We start from the raw sequence: 18,807 nt of genomic DNA, 5'->3' as shown, positions 1-18,807 counted from the left end.
GATACTACGCCAATAATTGACAACGTGTATCAACTGCTCACAATCATGGCTAAATATAATGAGAAGGTAATTAAAAATACTTTATTCCATCGGTTTAATATCTTGTGTGCTTAAAAAAGGTTTTCTTCATATCTGCTTCCTGTTTTAACAGTTTGTGCCAATCATCTGGGTTCTCATGTCCAACAAATTCGAAAGGAGTTATATACAAATTTTCCAATTTATAAGAGAAAAAATCATGACACGTTTGGAGCCCCTGCTGTGCATATGTGATTTCGAAACTGGATTGCACAATGCAATTAAAACAGTCTTTCAAGGCTGTCTTATCACTGGATGCCTATTCCATTTTCTCCAAGTTTGCTTCATTCTTTATTATATTATCAATTGTATATAATTAACACTTATAGATCTATATTATAATTTGCCTATATATTTAAATTTTAAATAGAGCTTAAAAAAAAAAGCTAAGAAAAACAACATTTTTTCGAAACCAAACGCTAACATTGAAGAAATGACAAAAGCTATTGTATTATTTAGAAAAATATGCAATTTAGCTTATTTGCCTGCGAATAATATTGAAGAAGAATTCGTGGAAATTGTAAAGAGAACGATGGCAGAACGAAAACTTTTTGAAAATTATTACAATTTTTTTAATTATTTTAAAAATTACTGGTTGAAGCAAATAGGTGTACAGGTGTTTTCTATTTATCGAGTAAATGATACTACAAATAATGGCCAAGAAAGGTATCACAAAACTTTAAAAGAAAAAATGGGGTCTCATCCCACTCTTGGTAATTTTGTTGGTATGTATACGTTAAGAATAATCATATATATAGTAGAGCATTCTATACCTTCGTTTAAACCTTTTTTCCATGGTAATAAATAATATTAAAAGAGAAGAGTTTGGATGTGCAGCATATTTTCTAAATGCTTCTGTAAAAATAGATCCGGGAATCGAGGAGGAAAATAAAAGCGATTTTTGATGCGTTCTTTTGAAATATCACTCTTTGAATTTATGAATTATTTTAATAATAGCATATATAAATTGGCAAAAACTTTATGGAAATGGGCTCTTAATTAATATTTCTATAACGTTGGAAAAGTATTACATAAGTTTTCCCACTTAAACTAAGGCTATCGTATCGCAATTCATTATAAAACAGAGTTATCACTCGATCTAAGAGTACTTAGGATTGAGTAATATCCATTATTGCTACAATCACAAAGTAGATAAAGTATTGTACGGTAACTATTATATATTATTATTATAGCGTTGAAATTCTTTCATCTTACGACAAGGACGAATCATTTCAATCGATTTAAGAAAACATAAAAAAAAATACAAACGTTACTGTGAAAAGAAATTTGAGATAAAAGCTACCTCATTAAAAGAAAATAAAAAAGAATTTCAATCAAGTGACCATCATCTCGAATGTTTGAAATGAAATACACTATTTTTTAATTCATATTAGGTAAATTTATATCAAGAGCTTCTCAAAATATTATAATAATATATTATTTAACGTTAAATAGAAATATTTTACTTTTGATCGCGATTATTATAATGAAATATCCATCTTAACGTGCTCCAGAGATAAAAAAATACTTAACATACTGTAAGTTTTGGCGATGAAAACTTTGTTTCAAAACGGACGGGAGCAACATTTTTTCTAAGGTGCATAGGAAATTGTACGAAGGACTAATATCACTATAAGCTCTGTGCAAAGTCTTTTGCTACTTAATACAGCTCCTGTAACAAAATTGATAATTGTTATGTCGTTGGAAATAATTTTATTATCTGGGAAAACCATGTTGAAACCTTATTTTTGTAATAAATAAACTTTTACTTTCAGAAAAGCTGATTGAATTAATAAAGATTTATAACATTGAGATTGCCCAAATTGATAGAGGCCACGGCAAAAATATTGTGCATAAGAGAAAATATTCCCGCTCGTTTCAAAATTGGCTCTTGGACGATGAAGGCGGTTGGGCCTTTTTAGAAAAATCATTAGCAGGATGCACATCTGAAAAGGAGAAATTGCAATACATTCATAATTTTATCAATACATCTGTCTTATTAAATCAAACCGTTATATTGCAAATTAAAAAACTCTTAAAGAATCAAGGTAATTAATTTGTATAGTCCTTTAGCATAGTAATAAATAAATTTATTTCGTTTTCTAACTATATTGATAAAAAAATGTTTTTTTTTTCAATTTTCAGAATTATTATTTAAAAATATTGATTCATCAAAAATTAAAAAGTTGACGCTTGGAAACCTGAAAGGCTTGTTATTATTAAATTTAAATTAATTTATATTGTAAAACCATCAGATTACTTATTTATACACTTTAATTTGAAATAGTTACTATTAAAAACATACATTTGATTAGATTTTATTTATACCTGTATAATATATTTGTTTCTTTTGGAAATTACAAATACGTATCTCTTACAAAAATGATTGATATTTTTAATAATAAATAATTTCTCATGTATTTTGTATTACTAACACTCTTATACAATATATTTGCTTCAAGAAATACAGCTTAATATGTTCATTTGACTTTCATAGAAATCTCTTCGTATAAGCTACAAATATTTAAGATTAATTAATTCATATAACATTAAAATATATTTCTATCGTTAAATTCGTTTGTGCAAACACTGGTTATGGATATTTTCAATTTCAACAAAAGGACAGAAGACTGAACAATTTACCAAACAATTATATCTTAATCATTAAAACGCTGATTTAACAAATTCTTAACTTAACGTTAAATAGGTGAAGGTACCATTAGGTCTATGGGGCAGTAAAGAAATAAAAATATGATTTAAATAAGAAAATTTTTGCAACATACCATTTGTTCTAAAAACCCTTGAGATTTTATTAATAATTCGTATTACACAGTATAGTTCCGAATTTGAATCTTTGATACACCATTATAGCACAGCTTCTTATTAGATTTATGTCAAAAGTCTTGACTGAATATTGTTATTCTCCTTAGATAATTAGAATTTATGATAATTTGTATCAATTACTCTTATCCAACATTGTGTCATTTTGAGAAAATCAATCCAAGATGATATCACTTTGGTAGAAATTTCTTCCGAAACTCTAAATATTGAAGGTACATTAATACTTAAAGCATTAAAACGCATTATCCTTATTTAATTCACTTGAAAATAAATCATGTACTTGTCATGGACATTTACAATCTAAAATAAAACACAGAAGATTTTCAAATAATATTTCTTCGAAGGTTGGTGCAGCAGGGCAGAATACTGTACAATTTATAAATTCGATTCTCTTTTAACCTCTATAAACAAAGCAGATTTCACAAATCCTCATATTCATAACAAGAATAATGCATACCACATAGTTATTCATCTCGCTGTAAGAAAAATAAGTAAATATAAGAAATAGAGCATACGTTGTTACCTTATAGCATTCATGTCAAAGCGCAGTAGATTTTTCTTATTAAATAAACTCTGATAATCAGTTATCCAAATAATAATTCAATTTGCCTATTTATTATTATGAATTGAAAGGGCGTGCAAGTAAAGGCTGTTACTGCTAATTGTACCACCTTATACTCAGGCATATTATTAGTTGATAACATTTTTTTCTTTTTTATTCAAACTGTATTCTTACGTCAAACTGCACCAAGTGTAACTAGAAATTTCCTCAAAGTAATTTCTAATTTAGACTACTCTATGCAAACACAGGCAAAATTATAACCAAGCATAACACTGTATTTACCTGTGAAACAATTAAATTGCACATGACCTAATTGTCAGTATGATAATTTGATTTCAATATGACTTAGCATAACACTGCATTTGTAAATATAAAATATAATAAAGGCCTTACGTAATGGAATAATCTTACAAAATACCCATTGCGCTTAGTCCAACTCAATGCAGATGATATAGCAGAGGGAAAGCCCTATGAGATCTGAACATACCTCATATTGAAAAAGAGGGTTGCTGTAAGAAATATGACATTTTCCTTAATGTATTCCAGCACATTTAATGGTGAAAAGAACAAAACGATTATTCTCCTATTCCAATATTTATAATAGTTTATCTGAAATCAGAAAAATTTTCACAAAGTATCTCATTCTTATTATACAAATATATATGTATATATAACATTAATACGTATCTGATACTTCGATGATAGCATTTCTTTTTGGGTTAGAATTAAAATTGTTCTCCTTGCTGTTTTTTAGTAAACTTGACTCATAACCTATCTCCGCTCAACGGGTTTGCTTGCACGATTGACATTTCTGATTACATAAACACAACATAGTTATCTGCGCATATTTTACGCGCATCTAATAGACTTCCGGTGGTTTTACATCACTTTCATATATTCTATAGAGTAGCTCAGACTTCCCCAAAAGATTTTGGGTTAAATTGCACACTACCACGGAAACAAAGCCATGCGCGTTCGATCCTGCTAGAGCTCCGTCTCCGTCGCTGTGTCCACAAGTCCACAACAACATAAATGCTTCGTACTAATAGCTTCTTAGTCCGCGAACGAGAGCGAACGCGAATCGAAGCAAAGCAAAACTCGCTGCGAAGAGTAGTGTTGAGTAGGTTGGGTAAGATCATAAAATCTAAACCTGAAGTTGGTCAACTGTACACAACGTTTGGCAGCATTTGGCAGCCAGAGAAGATAAAGGGAAGTCGTCGGGAAGGATAAATACAGCGTTCGCTGAAGCGACGCGCGTTCTTTGCTTGATTTTCGCGAAAATATTCGCGAGATTCTAGCGAGAATTCCGTCCTTGGTGCGCGTGCGTCGTTTCTAGTGTGCGTGTATCCGTGTCTCGAAAGGGAAACATTCAGGATTTTTTTCTGAAATAAACGTCAAAGTCAAAATTTGACGTTTCCACGGCGAAATGCCATTCATATCGAAGGATTGGCGAAGCCCAGGAGAAGAATGGGTGAAAACGGTCGAGGGCTGGGAAAAGAAGAAAATACTGGAGTGCGCCAACAATAAAACCCTATCCTTGTTGATTCGGTGAGTCTTGTCCTGTCCGATTCTCCGCCATTTTTCATTTTCAAACGCTGAGATGCTTACTCGGCTACGTCCATCCGGCGCACAGCTGTTACATCGATCCGGTTTGACGTTTCTCTGTTTACAAACGTGAACTTCGCTTACCTCCAATTGCATTCACTAATATAAAATTTTCCTTTAGCAGATTGTTAACAGTTTCAGGAGAGTCCAACAACTGCCAGGAAGTCAGAAAAACATGTAGTTCATTGTTTCTCTGTATATGTACACATAGTGTATACGCTCTTCTCTACTTCTTTTATTAACCAAATGTAATATGACAGTTCCGTTAAATCTCTCTCTCTCTCTCTCTCTGTTTCTCTCTCTGTTTCTCTTTCATTCGTCATTGAAACACTATGTATTTTACATAAATAGCTCGTACAAAGATTATCTAGAACGATCTATTAAACTAAACAAACAAGCAATAAAAATGTCTCAATAATATTAAGACAATGAATTTCTGTTCTAAATAATTTTTTAATTTCTATCTTTTTATTAGACAGGAAAACAATTAAGCTACAGTTTTAGCCATTCCGTTGATTCTTGTTTTGCAACTATCATAGCAATTTTTAAAGTATGCTAATAGACAGTTGGAAAGCAGTGGGTTTCCTTTGTTCGCGACTGATCCATGTTTACGACACGTAAAGCTTTAATACAGGCTTCCGAAGCGTTCCATCTATTCCTTCGTAAATAGAAAAACCTGCGGTAGTCATACGTGTGTGTGTGTTTATTTGAGAGGCCATCAAAATATTATTTTCGTTCTGTGAGAAATGTTATTCGTTCAGTCGAGTATTTCGTAGAAATGCAATCATTCGGTCAGTGGAAACAATTATTCTTGGGTGCATTTACAATTGTCTTGGACAATTCTTTCTCCGATAACAAAAGCACTGCATTTTTTTTATCCTATACATCGTATACACAATGTGTTACATATTTTTTACAAGCATCAAGGAATTCTTCCAGTCTTATTTTTTTACTTACCTGCACAAATCAAATCACACTGATTATAATATAATTATTTCGAGCATCTGAAGAAAGAAATTCCAAGGAAGTCCTAAGGTTAATATTTTGTTTGATTTAAAAAGAAAAGTGTCGCATTGTGCCGGACCTCGTCCAATGGTGAAAGCTCGAAAGCTTCCTCGTTCAGCAACCACGTCTGCCACGCTTTCTAGTTCAAGAATGACTCTACCTTCTCTCTTTTTACGCTTAATAAAATTAACGCTGAAATCCACTTTATGATTTACCTCGCCATAAAATTATTACCAAACTATTGCCAATATCTTACCAAAAAAAAAAATCCAAATTCAACTCCTGTATCGATGATAATTCATAGATCACTTTACAATTCTTTCCTTCATAAAAATTTTAACAAATTTTCCATTACATTGCACTCCACTGAGTATTTTTCATGTTTCTAATAAATATTAACAATTTTTAATAAAATATTCATGAAATTCCTGTATAAAAATCATAAATGCTGTTACTTTTTCATATTTTGGAATAATTTCTTTACAGCCCAGTAAGTAAGCAGCACTCGAGCGCCTAATAAAAAATAGATACGTATCAGCGACTGATTAGAAATCATGTTTCTCTTTTCTACGATTTAATTCTTTCAAATTTTTATTACGCTCTCCCGTGAATAGTGAGTTATCGAGTTTTCGGTTCCGGAAAACACACTAGTAACTCGTTCCAGACACGAACCTTTCATCATCCACGTAACTTTCCCATTTATACATTTTTTATTCGTTGCACACATAACTGTAAATAAATCAATTAACGATTGTGTTATCGCGCGCGAATTGTTCGGTTTGACGAATTTATTGCAAACGAAATAAATTTGTGAATTTTAGTAGATTTGTTTGCTCAAGACTAATAATTTAATAAGAGAAAATTAGAATCAATTGGAGTAAGAGTAAAAGGGATCATTTTAGAAAAAAAAAAAAAAAGAAAAGCCGAGTTATCTTCGGCGGATATGGGTGAACGAATATCCGCAAAATTAGGAAAGCATCTGGCATGCATGACCCGTTCTAAAAGTGGGCCATGACCTAGCCAAGGTAACCCGAACCAATTTCCTTTGACAACACGCTCGCATCCGAAATCTTCTTTTTTTCCTCATGATAAATCACACCAATCTTCAAATTAAATTTTCATATACGCGAAAGAAGATTTCCGTAAAATCAAATAATTTATTCAACTTTTCAAAAATTACAAATTAAACCACCCTTAATAGGTACTATTTTTTATCTCCTGGTTATTTCCAAGTTTACGTGCCTCATGAAGTATGTTTTCAGAAGAAAAGCTGGAAGAAATTAAATTATACCATGGATCGACAAAATTCTTCAAATATTCTTGTTTTCTTTCGCATTCGGATGGATCGTGAACCTATAAACCCATTCTAACGATTTGTATGGTTTTGAGGAGTGCTTATCGTCGCCAGAAAGAATGTGCAAAAATTCATGCAGCTCTGTAAGACGACCTTTAACCCGGTCAAGGTCATCCGAATGTCCAGGTAACATTTTGCAGCTATATTCAGTATTATTGCAAAAAAAGAGATGGGAGTAATTTGATTATGAAGTAAATTGTATATTACACATATATATCTCGTAATTTTCCAGAAGTGCGTATCAACGGTCAGCTGTTAAGAAAATTGAAGAAATCTAGAGCAAAGGCACATTTTTCCCTCGCAAAGGTCATTCGGCCAGTCGTGAATTGATATCATTGGCCAATCAGCTTCAATTTCAATTGTAAATCATTCAGCATCGAATTTCTCTGACGAAATTCATCAGCCTTGCTTTCGAATCGCTACAATATTTTTCCATGGCGAACAAAAGCTGGCTGAACCATAATATTAGCTCGCGAGATGAATTAACAGCCTTTTATCTCATAAAACTCTTCAATAACAACGCTGTACGAATTTATGCCTCGACGTGGCACAAGGACACAGGAATTTTCCACTTTTCATCGAACACGTCTTAATTTGAAATTCGCAATAATTTTGCGGTTCAACTAATGGAACGGACCGATGGGATTGAGCAATTTTCATTTTCCTCGCATTTGCTTAATAACCACTGTGAAAAGTTACATAATGCAACTGTGGTAAGAGCGTTAGTGCAAGGTCCCCTCGGGATGTTGTACGATGTACAGTGTCGCTCGACCTTAACATTTTGTCGAGCTTGGAGCTTCTGGACACGCAATGTTTTCATTCCTATGTCTTTTTCATCGTTCGCTTTGACTCTATTATATCTTCATCGAGGGATTGACATATATACATAGAATGTGAAAAAGTGGAATTTTTTAGAGATATTTGAGAAAGTGCAAGTTTTTTGAGACAGAGCTGCGAGAACTTGCATAAAGGCAGGTTTGATCCTCTGCAGTTTCTTCGCGGTCTGTTAAGCTTAATGCTGTGGATATTGAAACCCACGCAGCTATACGTTTTGCCTGGCTTGAATGTACAGCCAGTGTCAATGACTCGGAGAGTCGACAGGTAAACAAGCTCGCATAAAAAATTCACTTGGAATAAAACGCAGGCCTCGGATATATGTGAGTTGTAGAGAGGGCGGGGGGGGGGGGGGGTATTCAGTGAGAAGAAAAAAAGGAAGCCCTGGAAAATGACCGACCAAACATATTTAAGCCTCTTTTTTTCTAAGCTATTAGAAAGCACTACTCTTCGTCCTAAAATATCTCCTCGTTTTAAAGGAACATTCTGTAGCCACAAAAATAGAATTATACTGATTTGAAAATAAGTTTTTATTTTTATCAATGGATAAAACTCAGCTTGTTAATACAACTTTAAAAGTTGTTTATTATTTTTAACATTGTATCGAACACACGAAACTCGCTCTGTTGGTTCGCGTACCTTAATGAGTTTTTAACAAAATTACCCAAATTCCACATGGGAAAATAGGCCAGCAGGAATTGTTATTCGAACCAGCCTTAATTAAGCAACTGCTCTACTGTACAAATTAGACATTAAAAAGCAATTTTTCCTATACGAATATAATATAAAATTTCTGGAAAGATTGCATAAAAATATTTGTGACATTTCCAACAAACTGTTCTCCAGCTGTTCTATATTAGCTTTCATGTTGCAAAACTAATAAAATTGTTGAATAATTTTCTGCGCGAATGCAAATTCACGAAGCAGAGTCGAGCACTGAAACGATTCAGAAAATTGACTTTCTTATTCTTTTTCCGAATGATTTTCACTGGAAGAATCAGAGCGTTGCAACATTTTCACGTTTATCGATTTTAGCTATCTAAGGTCTCGGCGGTTGATAAAAACTGCATCCTTATCGTTAATAATAATAATAATAACAACAGTAAATCACGAGAATAAAGACAACGTTTGTACAATAAAATTGAATGTCTGTTTCAGCACCAGCGAGACTGCGCTTGATAAGAAAGAGAAGGACAAGAAGAAAGGTGAGTACGAAGTATCGGAATATCAAATAATTATTGATTGGTTCGGGTTGACGACGATGCGTGTCTTCTTCAACCGCAGAGATCGATAAGAAAAAATTTCACTGGATGCAGATAAGCCAGCTCGAACCAATCAAGGTTAAGCGTTCCAAACTTGGATTATTTGTTCAACTCAACTGCATCTAATTTGTATAATTTTAGAGAACGCCGTCCAACCACACTGTCACATCACGCTGAAATGCACCCGTGAGGTGAGTGACTCCTTCCGGACGTAGGATTAAATTTAGCCACGCTCCGCGCTCTGAAGGAAGGAAAAGAAAAGAGGAAATATAAATGGGGATCCGTGCGCTTAAAGAAGGTCGCGCGGCTGCCACAGCGCTAAGAAGATGAACGGAAATAAAGAACAGACAAAAAAAGGCAAAATCCAGAGTGAGAAAACGACAAAGGGTCGTCAGCCTGTGCCAATAGACGTTAATCTCGAGGTCTAAACTTAGACGGAAAGTATGGCAGTCCTTGAGAGAGAGAGAGAGAGAGAGAGAGAGAGAGAGAGAGAGAAATACACAGGGCTGGAAGGGAGAAGTGGGAGGGGGGAGGGATGTATCGCGAAAGTCCATTCCTCTCTTGGTAGTCATTTGTACAAATATTTTTGATTCTTGGAAAATTCTTGCAATGTATTTCATTGATGTAATGTAAGATATAATTGTGCGACGAGTGACTCTTCATTAACAAAGACTTTTACTTAATTGTTGTACAGATTGCTGGGTTCAATGGGCTGAGCGATGCTCTGAAGAGGCTGGACTTTTTATCGGCTGTGCACGACTGTCGTAGATTCAATTATATCGTTCGCCTGTTGGATCTACTGGTCAGTCACAGAATGGGTGGCCTCAGTGGTTGCGCCCAGCGAGTCCTCTTCAATATGCTGGAGGAAGTTGCCTTGGAGGGTAATGAGCTTTGCTAAGAGCAGGAAGACATTTTTTGTTTGGTAGAATCAAAGCTACTGTGCATGAAATCGAAGGAACTTTGTTACGTACACGAATAATTTCGTGGAGGGACTGTAAACTAATTATAATTGGAACCATTTGCAGTGTCATTGTCTCAGCAACAAACCGGAAGACTGCGCCGACTGATAGAAAGGGTTTGCACTTTTAGTGCTGGCTGCTGCTGGGGTGGAAGGCCCCTTGGTTCTGTGATATTATGGGAAAAGCACAAAGCAGCACTAGAAAGGATTTTGCAAATAGCTTCGTCCATTACAATTACGCAGGTATAGTGATAGCAGTTTATGTGTTTATTTTGAAATGTACTCGATTCTGATTATTAATATTGATTTGTTTATGGCTGAAGCCTGATGAGGAGCAGCAACCGCAATGGTCGGATCTACCACCCGAATGCCGTAGGGAAATTCTACTGCGGTTGAGCGACCCACGGGATATAGAAGCTTCGTCCGAAGCCTGCGAGCATCTCGCCATTTTGGCACAGGAGCAAAGAATCTGGAGAGAACTTGCCCAATACCATTTTACACCTCAACAAATCACTACTACTTTGCAGAATAATCCTGGAAAAGACTGGAAAACTATATTCACCATTGCCCGAAGGTTAATAGATTTTCTATTTATGGATAGATAATGGAAAAATTATCCTAGATCTATTTATTGTTATTATTATTATTCTACCGCTTCAGGTCTTTCGGCTTAAGAGAAGAATACGCCGAAATGATCCAATTATGCCGCAATTGCCGTTGTTTATTCTGGCGATCGTTGGGTCATCCCTGCATAGCAGACCAGGATCCGTCGTTTCAAGAAAAACTTGCGGACGTTGATCAGGCATCCCTCCACGTTCCAATACCCCCGCAAACCTTCCTCAAGTTCTTCTCACTGTGAGAGATTCAGAAATGAGAAAAATTATACAGGTTTATAGAGCGCTGCTAGTATATAAAGTGGGGAAAGAATGTCGTAAAACAAGTGAGAGTATAAATAGGAAGCGTTGAAAAAAATGTTGCTCTGCACTTAGATGCTCTGCTATTATAGATATTAACGCAAGTTACTTCCAACATTTTTTTAATCGCCTTTAATCAGTATTTTCCGAACCGCGACGTTCAACTTCACGTGAAAATCGCTCTTAAAATCCTCGATTCGTATAAATTTATTATGATGAAATCAAAAATTACAAATCCAAATAAAGTTCATTTTAAAGAGGTATCTCATGAGATCAACATGAATATATTTGTGATAAGTACAATCTGTATGAATTTTTATATATTCTCGGTCCAAACGTAAAACGTGTGCATACTTTTATTTAAAGACTAAACTTTGTTATAAAATATATTCTTAACTTGTGATTCTTTGGTGCTTTTGTAGCTCTTTAAATATCTATGATTCTCGAAGATAAAGTCCGACTTATCAGTATAGTTTTCTTCGTTACTCGTTTAGCAAAATTGCTCAAAAAACTCAGTCAGATTAATTTTGCTAACTTTACAGAGGAAAATGTTCGCGGAATGGCTCTTCTATCGACCTAATTTATGGCACAAACCTATTGATGCGTTGAAATCCATTTTTTTATATACGTGTGAATATATGTAACTGTCAATTTGATCATTATTTCGACAAGTTTGCAATTTGATTTGTATCAAATCATCGTGTCTTCAAAATATAATAGAAAATTTATCAAGTGTCCTGCCCTATTTTTCAAATAATTTAAAGAAAATTAAATTATTGGTGTAATATAATAAGGAATCACCGCGATGTAACCGCAGGATGTGTTTTGATTGCAATTTGATAATTAACATATTTATGAATTATACACACTCTGCGCATATTTATTTTCTGAGAAATCCTATTTGTGTATACTACTTAATATTATACATACATATATAATTATACGAGCTCGTTTAGGCATAATGTCTACCGAGTTTATGATCTTAAGGAATTATTATATTACAAATATATAGAGAGACTATATATAATTATTAATTGGAAAATGAAAAATTATGTATACTGCCAAGCAAATGCTGTTGCATTCTTATTAGAATTGAAATATTATACTTTTTAAATTCCCGTTATAAAAACAATAAGAAAATAATTGTTTCGATAATTATTTTAAATATTAGAGAAGATCCAAAATATTCGCATCATCTATATATTTTACTAACCTAGTCATTAAAGGATGACCAACAATTAATTGAGCGTGACAATATACATAGGTATGAACAGTTGATCACCCGAATTAATGATTGTCTGCAGCTCAGAATACAATTCAAAAATTATTCAAATAAATATCATAAGCAATGATCTTAGAATGATCTTATATGATCATCATTATTTTACCTACATCATGCAATATGTAAAGCGGTGTTGTGAAAATGCTTCGAAATATAAATCTTTATTTAAATATATAATGAGTGAATTTATCAATTTTAGAACTACGATTTAATAATATACATATGCGTTTTTTTTTCTGTTTTTGTTTTCTATTTTTTTTTGCTTCGTTTTTATATATTATAAATTTACATTTACAGTATGTTTTATTTTTATATTAACCTTATTTAAACTTTTAAAGATTGTAATTTATTTTTGAAAATTTATTTACAATTTCAATTCTCCAATGAATATTTTTCTGTACAATTTCATATAGCCCGCTCGTATTTTAAACTCCCTACAGACTATAAAGAACTGCGCGTGCGCGCACACCAGCGCACAAGAGAGGTTCATAGTGACGCTACCTTGACGTTGGCTACATGAATTCCCCTATCATAGCATATTTCCCCCACTTTAGAGTAACACTCTTCACTCTTCCCCTATCCCCTTTCTTCTCGACTAATCACGTGGTACACATTTTAATGCGTGCGCCACATGAACATCCATGTGCTGCAGCAGTACTGTACTAAATTTAAGGTATCATAGCTCCTCAAACGCTAATTGAGTCCGCATTTATGATGAACAAAAGGTTTGAAGTATTATTTACTATTTTTTCTATATAATGCCTGTACTTTTTAACGTGATTGATGATGGTTATATAGCCAATTATTTTTTATTTGGAAGCTATACATATTAGTCAATAATGCTGTATAAAATTAATACAAATTTGTTTACATTTTAATCGTTTAAAACATTATTTAAAAATATTTAAATATATATGTGCCTTATAATTAATACATATAGAAGTAGATTAAATTTAATATTTTAAAATCCTTTAGTACGGTAATGTTTTAAAATATAATGAGACTACGTAAGAAATGTGTAACGATACGGCATTGGTTTACACGGAATGCTATGGTGCTACGAATTGACCAATGACAGCGGTTTACCATTTCCCCCTAGTAATAACAGTAGGAGTACGCGGTTAGGGAGGGGTAAAATGCCTTGCGTGCCGAAATGCCGAATTTCTACTAGCTGATGCCTGATTTCCCACTCCACCAGTCTTGTCTGGCATCAGTGTTCGTTAGGTCCTATAGTTTATGTTTTAGTCTTAATAGTTTGTGAAAGAAGAACCGCCAAAATGTCTCAAATGCAGCACAGCAAAAAACGCGTTTGCTATTATTACGACAGTAAGTGAAAATAATGTTATATTTTACAGTGATTCTCGGTCTTGTGAAAACAATCAGAAGTTGTCAAAATGTGTTTGTACAGTCGCGCTTGCATCGATACTCCAATTTTTGAAAATGTTTTTTCATATGCTTTTTCGCAGTTATTGTTAAAAATAATTTTTTACATCTTACGGAATCTGATTGCTTTAGCTATGTTAAGTATAGCATTAAACATAAGCGTCGCCTCCTTGATGATAATACAGTTTTTGAGGAGTTAAGACGAGAGTTTCTCAGGTAGTGTCGCGTGACCGTACTTCACGCTACGGGGTAAGCGTCCTCCTTGCCATCAATGCGACCGTAGTTTATCTTAGAACCTGTATCCCTCTAGTCAATATTTTAATTATTGTTTTGTAATTAAAATAATAATGAATATATTTATCTTAATTTTATAACTTAATTATAATATTTCTATTATTTCTTTTTAATAAAAAAATATTTATTAATTTTAAGTAACTGCTGTATTATTTTTATACAGATTTTTATCGAACTTTCTATATGTTATGACATCACTGAAAAACAATTTAGTTTAGTTTTGTATTTTATACAGTATATTTGATCCATACTTTGTTATATTTTATTTTCTACTCGAGCAAAATTTATAGGTTAGAGTGTTACTGCTAAAGAATTAGTATTTTTGTATATAATAAGTCTTAAAATAGATATGTGAATGATTATACATATAATTGTTTGACTTTAATTATGGTTTATAACAAACTACTATATATTTACATTAAAATCCATGTAAATAATATTGTTTTTTCTGCAACAGGATCATAGATCCTCAACTGAATTACAGGCATCCATACTTTTATCTGTCAAAGGAAGAATATGTAGCTTAGCACTTATAATTATTATTACATTTGAAATTACTAATTTAAGTAAAATAATTTAGAAACTTTACAATACTTGTATAATTTTATCATATATTTCATAAACTTAGGTGATATTGGAAATTACTATTATGGACAAGGGCATCCCATGAAGCCACATCGCATAAGGATGACCCACAACCTGCTCTTAAATTATGGTCTTTATAGAAAGATGGAAATTTATGTATGTTAATTTGTTTATTAATGACAATGTTTATATATGAAAATTATTTCATATCCATTGACTTATTTATGCAGAGACCTCATAAAGCTACTGCAGATGAAATGACTAAATTTCATAGTGATGAATACATCAGGTTTTTAAGGTCAATTAGGCCAGATAATATGTCCGAATATAACAAACAAATGCAACGATGTAAGTTAAATTTATTAATATCATATAAAACTGTGTATTTAACAAGAGCAATTATTTTTTACTGTTACTCTTTTTTTCCTAATGATATTAACAATTAATTATATTACAGTTAATGTAGGTGAAGATTGTCCTGTCTTCGATGGATTGTATGAATTTTGTCAATTATCAGCAGGTGGCTCTGTTGCTGCTGCTGTAAAACTAAATAAGCAGGCTTCTGAAATCTGTATAAACTGGGGGGGTGGTTTGCATCATGCAAAAAAGAGTGAAGCATCAGGTTTCTGTTATGTAAATGACATAGTACTTGGCATTTTAGAGCTGCTTAAATATCATCAAAGAGTTTTGTATATTGATATCGATGTTCATCATGGTGATGGAGTGGAAGAAGCTTTTTATACCACTGATAGAGTCATGACAGTATCATTCCATAAATATGGAGAATATTTCCCTGGTACTGGAGATTTAAGAGATATTGGAGCAGGAAAGGTAGACATAATTTGTTTTCACATATATTTAACCAAACCTTTTTTATAATTTTCACTAAATCACTTTATTTTATCAGGGAAAATACTATGCAGTTAATATACCTTTACGTGATGGCATGGATGATGAAAGCTATGAATCAATATTTGTTCCTATCATTTCAAAAGTAATGGAGACATTCCAACCATCGGCTGTAGTCTTGCAATGTGGTGCTGATTCTTTAACAGGTTAATAATTAAGATATTATAATTTTGGTTTTAAATTAAAAATATTAATAAAAATTTATTTTATAGGTGACAGATTAGGTTGTTTCAATTTAACAGTTAGAGGTCATGGAAAGTGTGTTGAATTTGTAAAGAAATATAATTTACCTTTCCTAATGGTGGGTGGAGGTGGTTATACTATCAGAAATGTCTCAAGGTGTTGGACATATGAAACTTCAGTAGCACTTGGAACAGAAATTGCAAATGAGCTTCCTTACAATGATTATTTTGAATATTTTGGTCCTGATTTTAAATTACATATTAGCCCATCTAATATGGGTAATCAAAATACAACAGAGTATTTAGAAAAAATTAAGTAAGTATGATCTTAAATTTTTGAACTTAAAATGTTATTAATTGGGTGAACTAAATTAATATAAATTTTAATATCATTAGGACAAGACTATTTGAAAATTTGAGAATGTTGCCCCATGCACCAGGAGTACAAGTTCAAGCAATTCCTGAGGATGGTGCTGTAATTGAAGATTCTGAAGCAGAAGATAAGGTTAATCCTGACGAACGATTACCACAACGTGATATAGATAAAAGAATACAACATGAGAATGAATATAGCGATAGCGAAGAGGAAGGAGAGGGCGGCCGAAGGGATAATCGATCCTTCAAGGTATATTTTTTGTTTTATTTAACTTTTAGATTGCAAGTACTTTTTCAGAATGAATTTGTAAATATGATCTATTACTACTTTTATTATTAATGATATCTTTATATTAAATGTTATAACAAATGATTTGCACTACTTAAGTAGCGTCCAGCAGTCTAAATAACGATTATTATTGCCTAGTCACTGTTAGCTTTTTCCTAAAAAAGATTTTATTTTTAATTTTATTTATTTATTTTTTTTTTTTTCTTTAGGGTAATAGAAAACGGCCTCGACTAGAGAAAGGTCAAGAAGGTACAGAAGGTGACATTAAAAAAGAAGAAGACATCAAGTCCGAAGCTAAAGGTAAGCTTTCATCAATAATCGAAGGATACAACAATTTAGGCAAACTTTGATCGTGTTTTATTATTTTTAGAAAACGACAAGGACGAGAAACCTGGTGGATCAAATGACGAAACTAAAAAAGATGGTGGAGCAAATCCCTGATAAATAGTAGTCTCTGAATACTTCGAAAATTGGACAAACCTTATTTAAATCAAGTCTAGACATTTAGATAATTCAGAGCAAGAGTTCATGGTGTACAGAGATATATATGCTGTGGACAGACCCAGTCATTATAATTCACTTTTTCCACGAAATTTAACTAAACGAGCTTCTCGCCTTTTTGCAATTAACAGTATTGTTATTTCTCTTGTACACTCATTAACGGATTGCAATTTTAGCCGCTCCATATAGGCCCTGAGATATAATATTTAAATCAACTAAAATTTTTTAAATAATTTTGCTTGTCTTTCAAATAGGAATACGAATTGTTTTCTTTGGCTGATTAATTTTCCAAGACAGTTAAAATTGACCTTAACCAATTCGTTGTATTTTATGATCTGACTATTTTTTTATACTTCATAACTTTTATTGCACTTTGTAACTAGTCAAGTGAAGTTGTCATCTAAGATGTTTCTCATATCATTCTCTACATAGAGGTTTTTCTATCTATACCATAATCATTGTCAGGATCATAAAATACTGAAGGGTTATCAAGATCAATTTCTTGTCATGGTTTTCGATCCTTGAAATGCATTTTTGGCAATTCAGAAGCTGACCACTTGAGATCATTTTGTCTTATTATTTATTAATTACTTATAAACCAATTTTGACTGATCTGCTTTTATAAGTCAACGCGCAATTTAAACTAATCAGCATTTCATTGAAACGGATGAGAATCATGAAATAATGTATTTTTGCTTCCTATTTCTGTACATAACATGAGATGAAATCGTACACGCAATAATGATATTGATAATAACAATAGTCGTTTTCACGTGTAATATATCTTATTTTTATGGTAAAATGTGTGGTAATCAAAGATGTAAACGAGGTATGATGCAATTATACTATTACTTTATACAGTAATCATTTAAAATGTATAGAAGTATAGTATATAAGTATTAAAGTAAAACCTAATTGTATCAATCAAGTCTTTTCAAGAGATTAAGCCAATTTTCAATTGAAACTGAATAGATATTCCTTGAATAAATTGATTAAGAATTATATGAAAGACATTTAAAAAATGTACAGTTAACTGTAAAAATTTGACTTCTAATCTCCTAAAACAGATTGATGAATTACTTGATGTACATAAAATTCTGATATAATTTAATTCTCTTGTCAAATTGGCTTAATTCATAATTTTTGAAGAAAAAAAATTCGCAGTAATTTGTTGATTTTCCTAAATGTAATTACATGCAAATGAATTTAATGCATGCCTATGTCGAATCGAGGTAGTCCAGATATGATATATTTATGCCCCAATAAGAATTACATAAATGTTTTTGAATATTTATAATAAAAAAGAAAATAAATTTATTGTGTGTATGTATAAATTTCTTAATGACTTATATCATTCCATTGTTTGTATTCTTTGATTTTTTACAACTGAAATTCATATTTGGACTTTAAGTTACTGTTTGTAAACAAGATGGTTTTAAATTAGAAGATAATTTTTAATAAAAATAGCATTTTAATTCGTTGGATTGAAATGAAACTTGTTAAATTTTTTAATTATCTGTTGAGAAAAATATAAATTTGAAATTAGTAATTTATTTTACAAGCTCATTTTTGATATTAGATTTTAACAGGTTTATTA

The 18,807-nt window shown here is 32.3% G+C and overlaps 3 protein-coding genes across 7 annotated transcripts; all 3 read left to right on the top strand.

The window, feature by feature from the left end:
- The first annotated feature begins 753 nt into the window (after positions 1–753).
- LOC136774320 (uncharacterized) lies at positions 754–2,321 on the top strand. The gene is made up of 3 exons (XM_066728530.1): positions 754–800; positions 1,851–2,123; positions 2,221–2,321. The coding sequence occupies exons 1-3, from the start codon at positions 767–769 to the stop codon at positions 2,307–2,309; spliced, it is 396 nt and encodes a 131-aa protein (XP_066584627.1). The 5' UTR covers positions 754–766; the 3' UTR covers positions 2,310–2,321.
- A 2,220-nt stretch (positions 2,322–4,541) lies between these two features.
- Positions 4,542–12,869, top strand: LOC136774319 (F-box only protein 32). Of its 4 annotated transcripts, XM_066728527.1 has the most exons (8): positions 7,372–7,568; positions 7,675–8,543; positions 9,435–9,481; positions 9,680–9,729; positions 10,233–10,419; positions 10,564–10,739; positions 10,820–11,070; positions 11,157–12,869. In XM_066728527.1, exons 2-8 carry the CDS (start codon positions 8,458–8,460, stop codon positions 11,353–11,355), a joined length of 996 nt encoding a protein of 331 aa, XP_066584624.1. In that variant the 5' UTR covers positions 7,372–7,568; positions 7,675–8,457; the 3' UTR covers positions 11,356–12,869. The 4 variants fall into 4 exon arrangements, with proteins under 4 accessions (XP_066584623.1, XP_066584624.1, XP_066584626.1 ...); XM_066728526.1 differs by lacking the exons at positions 7,372–7,568; positions 7,675–8,543 and adding an exon at positions 4,542–5,026; XM_066728529.1 differs by lacking the exon at positions 7,675–8,543 and having other exon boundaries at positions 7,374–7,568.
- A 979-nt stretch (positions 12,870–13,848) lies between these two features.
- HDAC1 (histone deacetylase 1) lies at positions 13,849–18,544 on the top strand. Of its 2 annotated transcripts, none has more exons than XM_066728146.1 (9): positions 13,849–14,018; positions 14,998–15,110; positions 15,185–15,302; positions 15,412–15,785; positions 15,862–16,009; positions 16,076–16,361; positions 16,442–16,670; positions 16,919–17,009; positions 17,080–18,544. In XM_066728146.1, exons 1-9 carry the CDS (start codon positions 13,970–13,972, stop codon positions 17,148–17,150), a joined length of 1,479 nt encoding a protein of 492 aa, XP_066584243.1. In that variant the 5' UTR covers positions 13,849–13,969; the 3' UTR covers positions 17,151–18,544. The 2 variants fall into 2 exon arrangements, with proteins under 2 accessions (XP_066584243.1, XP_066584244.1); XM_066728147.1 differs by lacking the exon at positions 13,849–14,018 and adding an exon at positions 14,057–14,324.
- Positions 18,545–18,807: the final 263 nt, after the last annotated feature.

The sequence above is a fragment of the Prorops nasuta genome, unplaced genomic scaffold (genome assembly GCF_024137725.1).
Source record: "Prorops nasuta isolate Cenicafe-Biocafe unplaced genomic scaffold, Cenicafe_Pnas_1.2 PNAS00006, whole genome shotgun sequence".
NCBI classification, from domain to species: Eukaryota; Metazoa; Arthropoda; class Insecta; order Hymenoptera; family Bethylidae; genus Prorops; species Prorops nasuta.
This window is presented reverse-complemented; position numbering and strand designations above follow the sequence as displayed.

Bases quoted from the DNA above. Each gene is read 5' to 3' on its own strand.
- LOC136774320 (XM_066728530.1), top strand. From the start codon at position 767: ATGGGGTCTCATCCCACTCTTGGTAATTTTGTTG. The intron at 801-1,850 runs GTATGTATACGT...TTTTACTTTCAG, and splicing joins CACTCTTGGTAATTTTGTTG to AAAAGCTGATTGAATTAATA. The intron at 2,124-2,220 runs GTAATTAATTTG...TTCAATTTTCAG, and splicing joins AAAACTCTTAAAGAATCAAG to AATTATTATTTAAAAATATT.
- LOC136774319 (XM_066728526.1), top strand. From the start codon at position 4,905: ATGCCATTCATATCGAAGGATTGGCGAAGCCCAGGAGAAGAATGGGTG. The intron at 10,420-10,563 runs GTAATGAGCTTT...AACCATTTGCAG, and splicing joins GGAGGAAGTTGCCTTGGAGG to TGTCATTGTCTCAGCAACAA. The intron at 10,740-10,819 runs GTATAGTGATAG...TTATGGCTGAAG, and splicing joins CGTCCATTACAATTACGCAG to CCTGATGAGGAGCAGCAACC.
- HDAC1 (XM_066728146.1), top strand. From the start codon at position 13,970: ATGTCTCAAATGCAGCACAGCAAAAAACGCGTTTGCTATTATTACGAC. The intron at 15,111-15,184 runs GTATGTTAATTT...TTATTTATGCAG, and splicing joins ATAGAAAGATGGAAATTTAT to AGACCTCATAAAGCTACTGC. The intron at 15,303-15,411 runs GTAAGTTAAATT...ATTATATTACAG, and splicing joins TAACAAACAAATGCAACGAT to TTAATGTAGGTGAAGATTGT.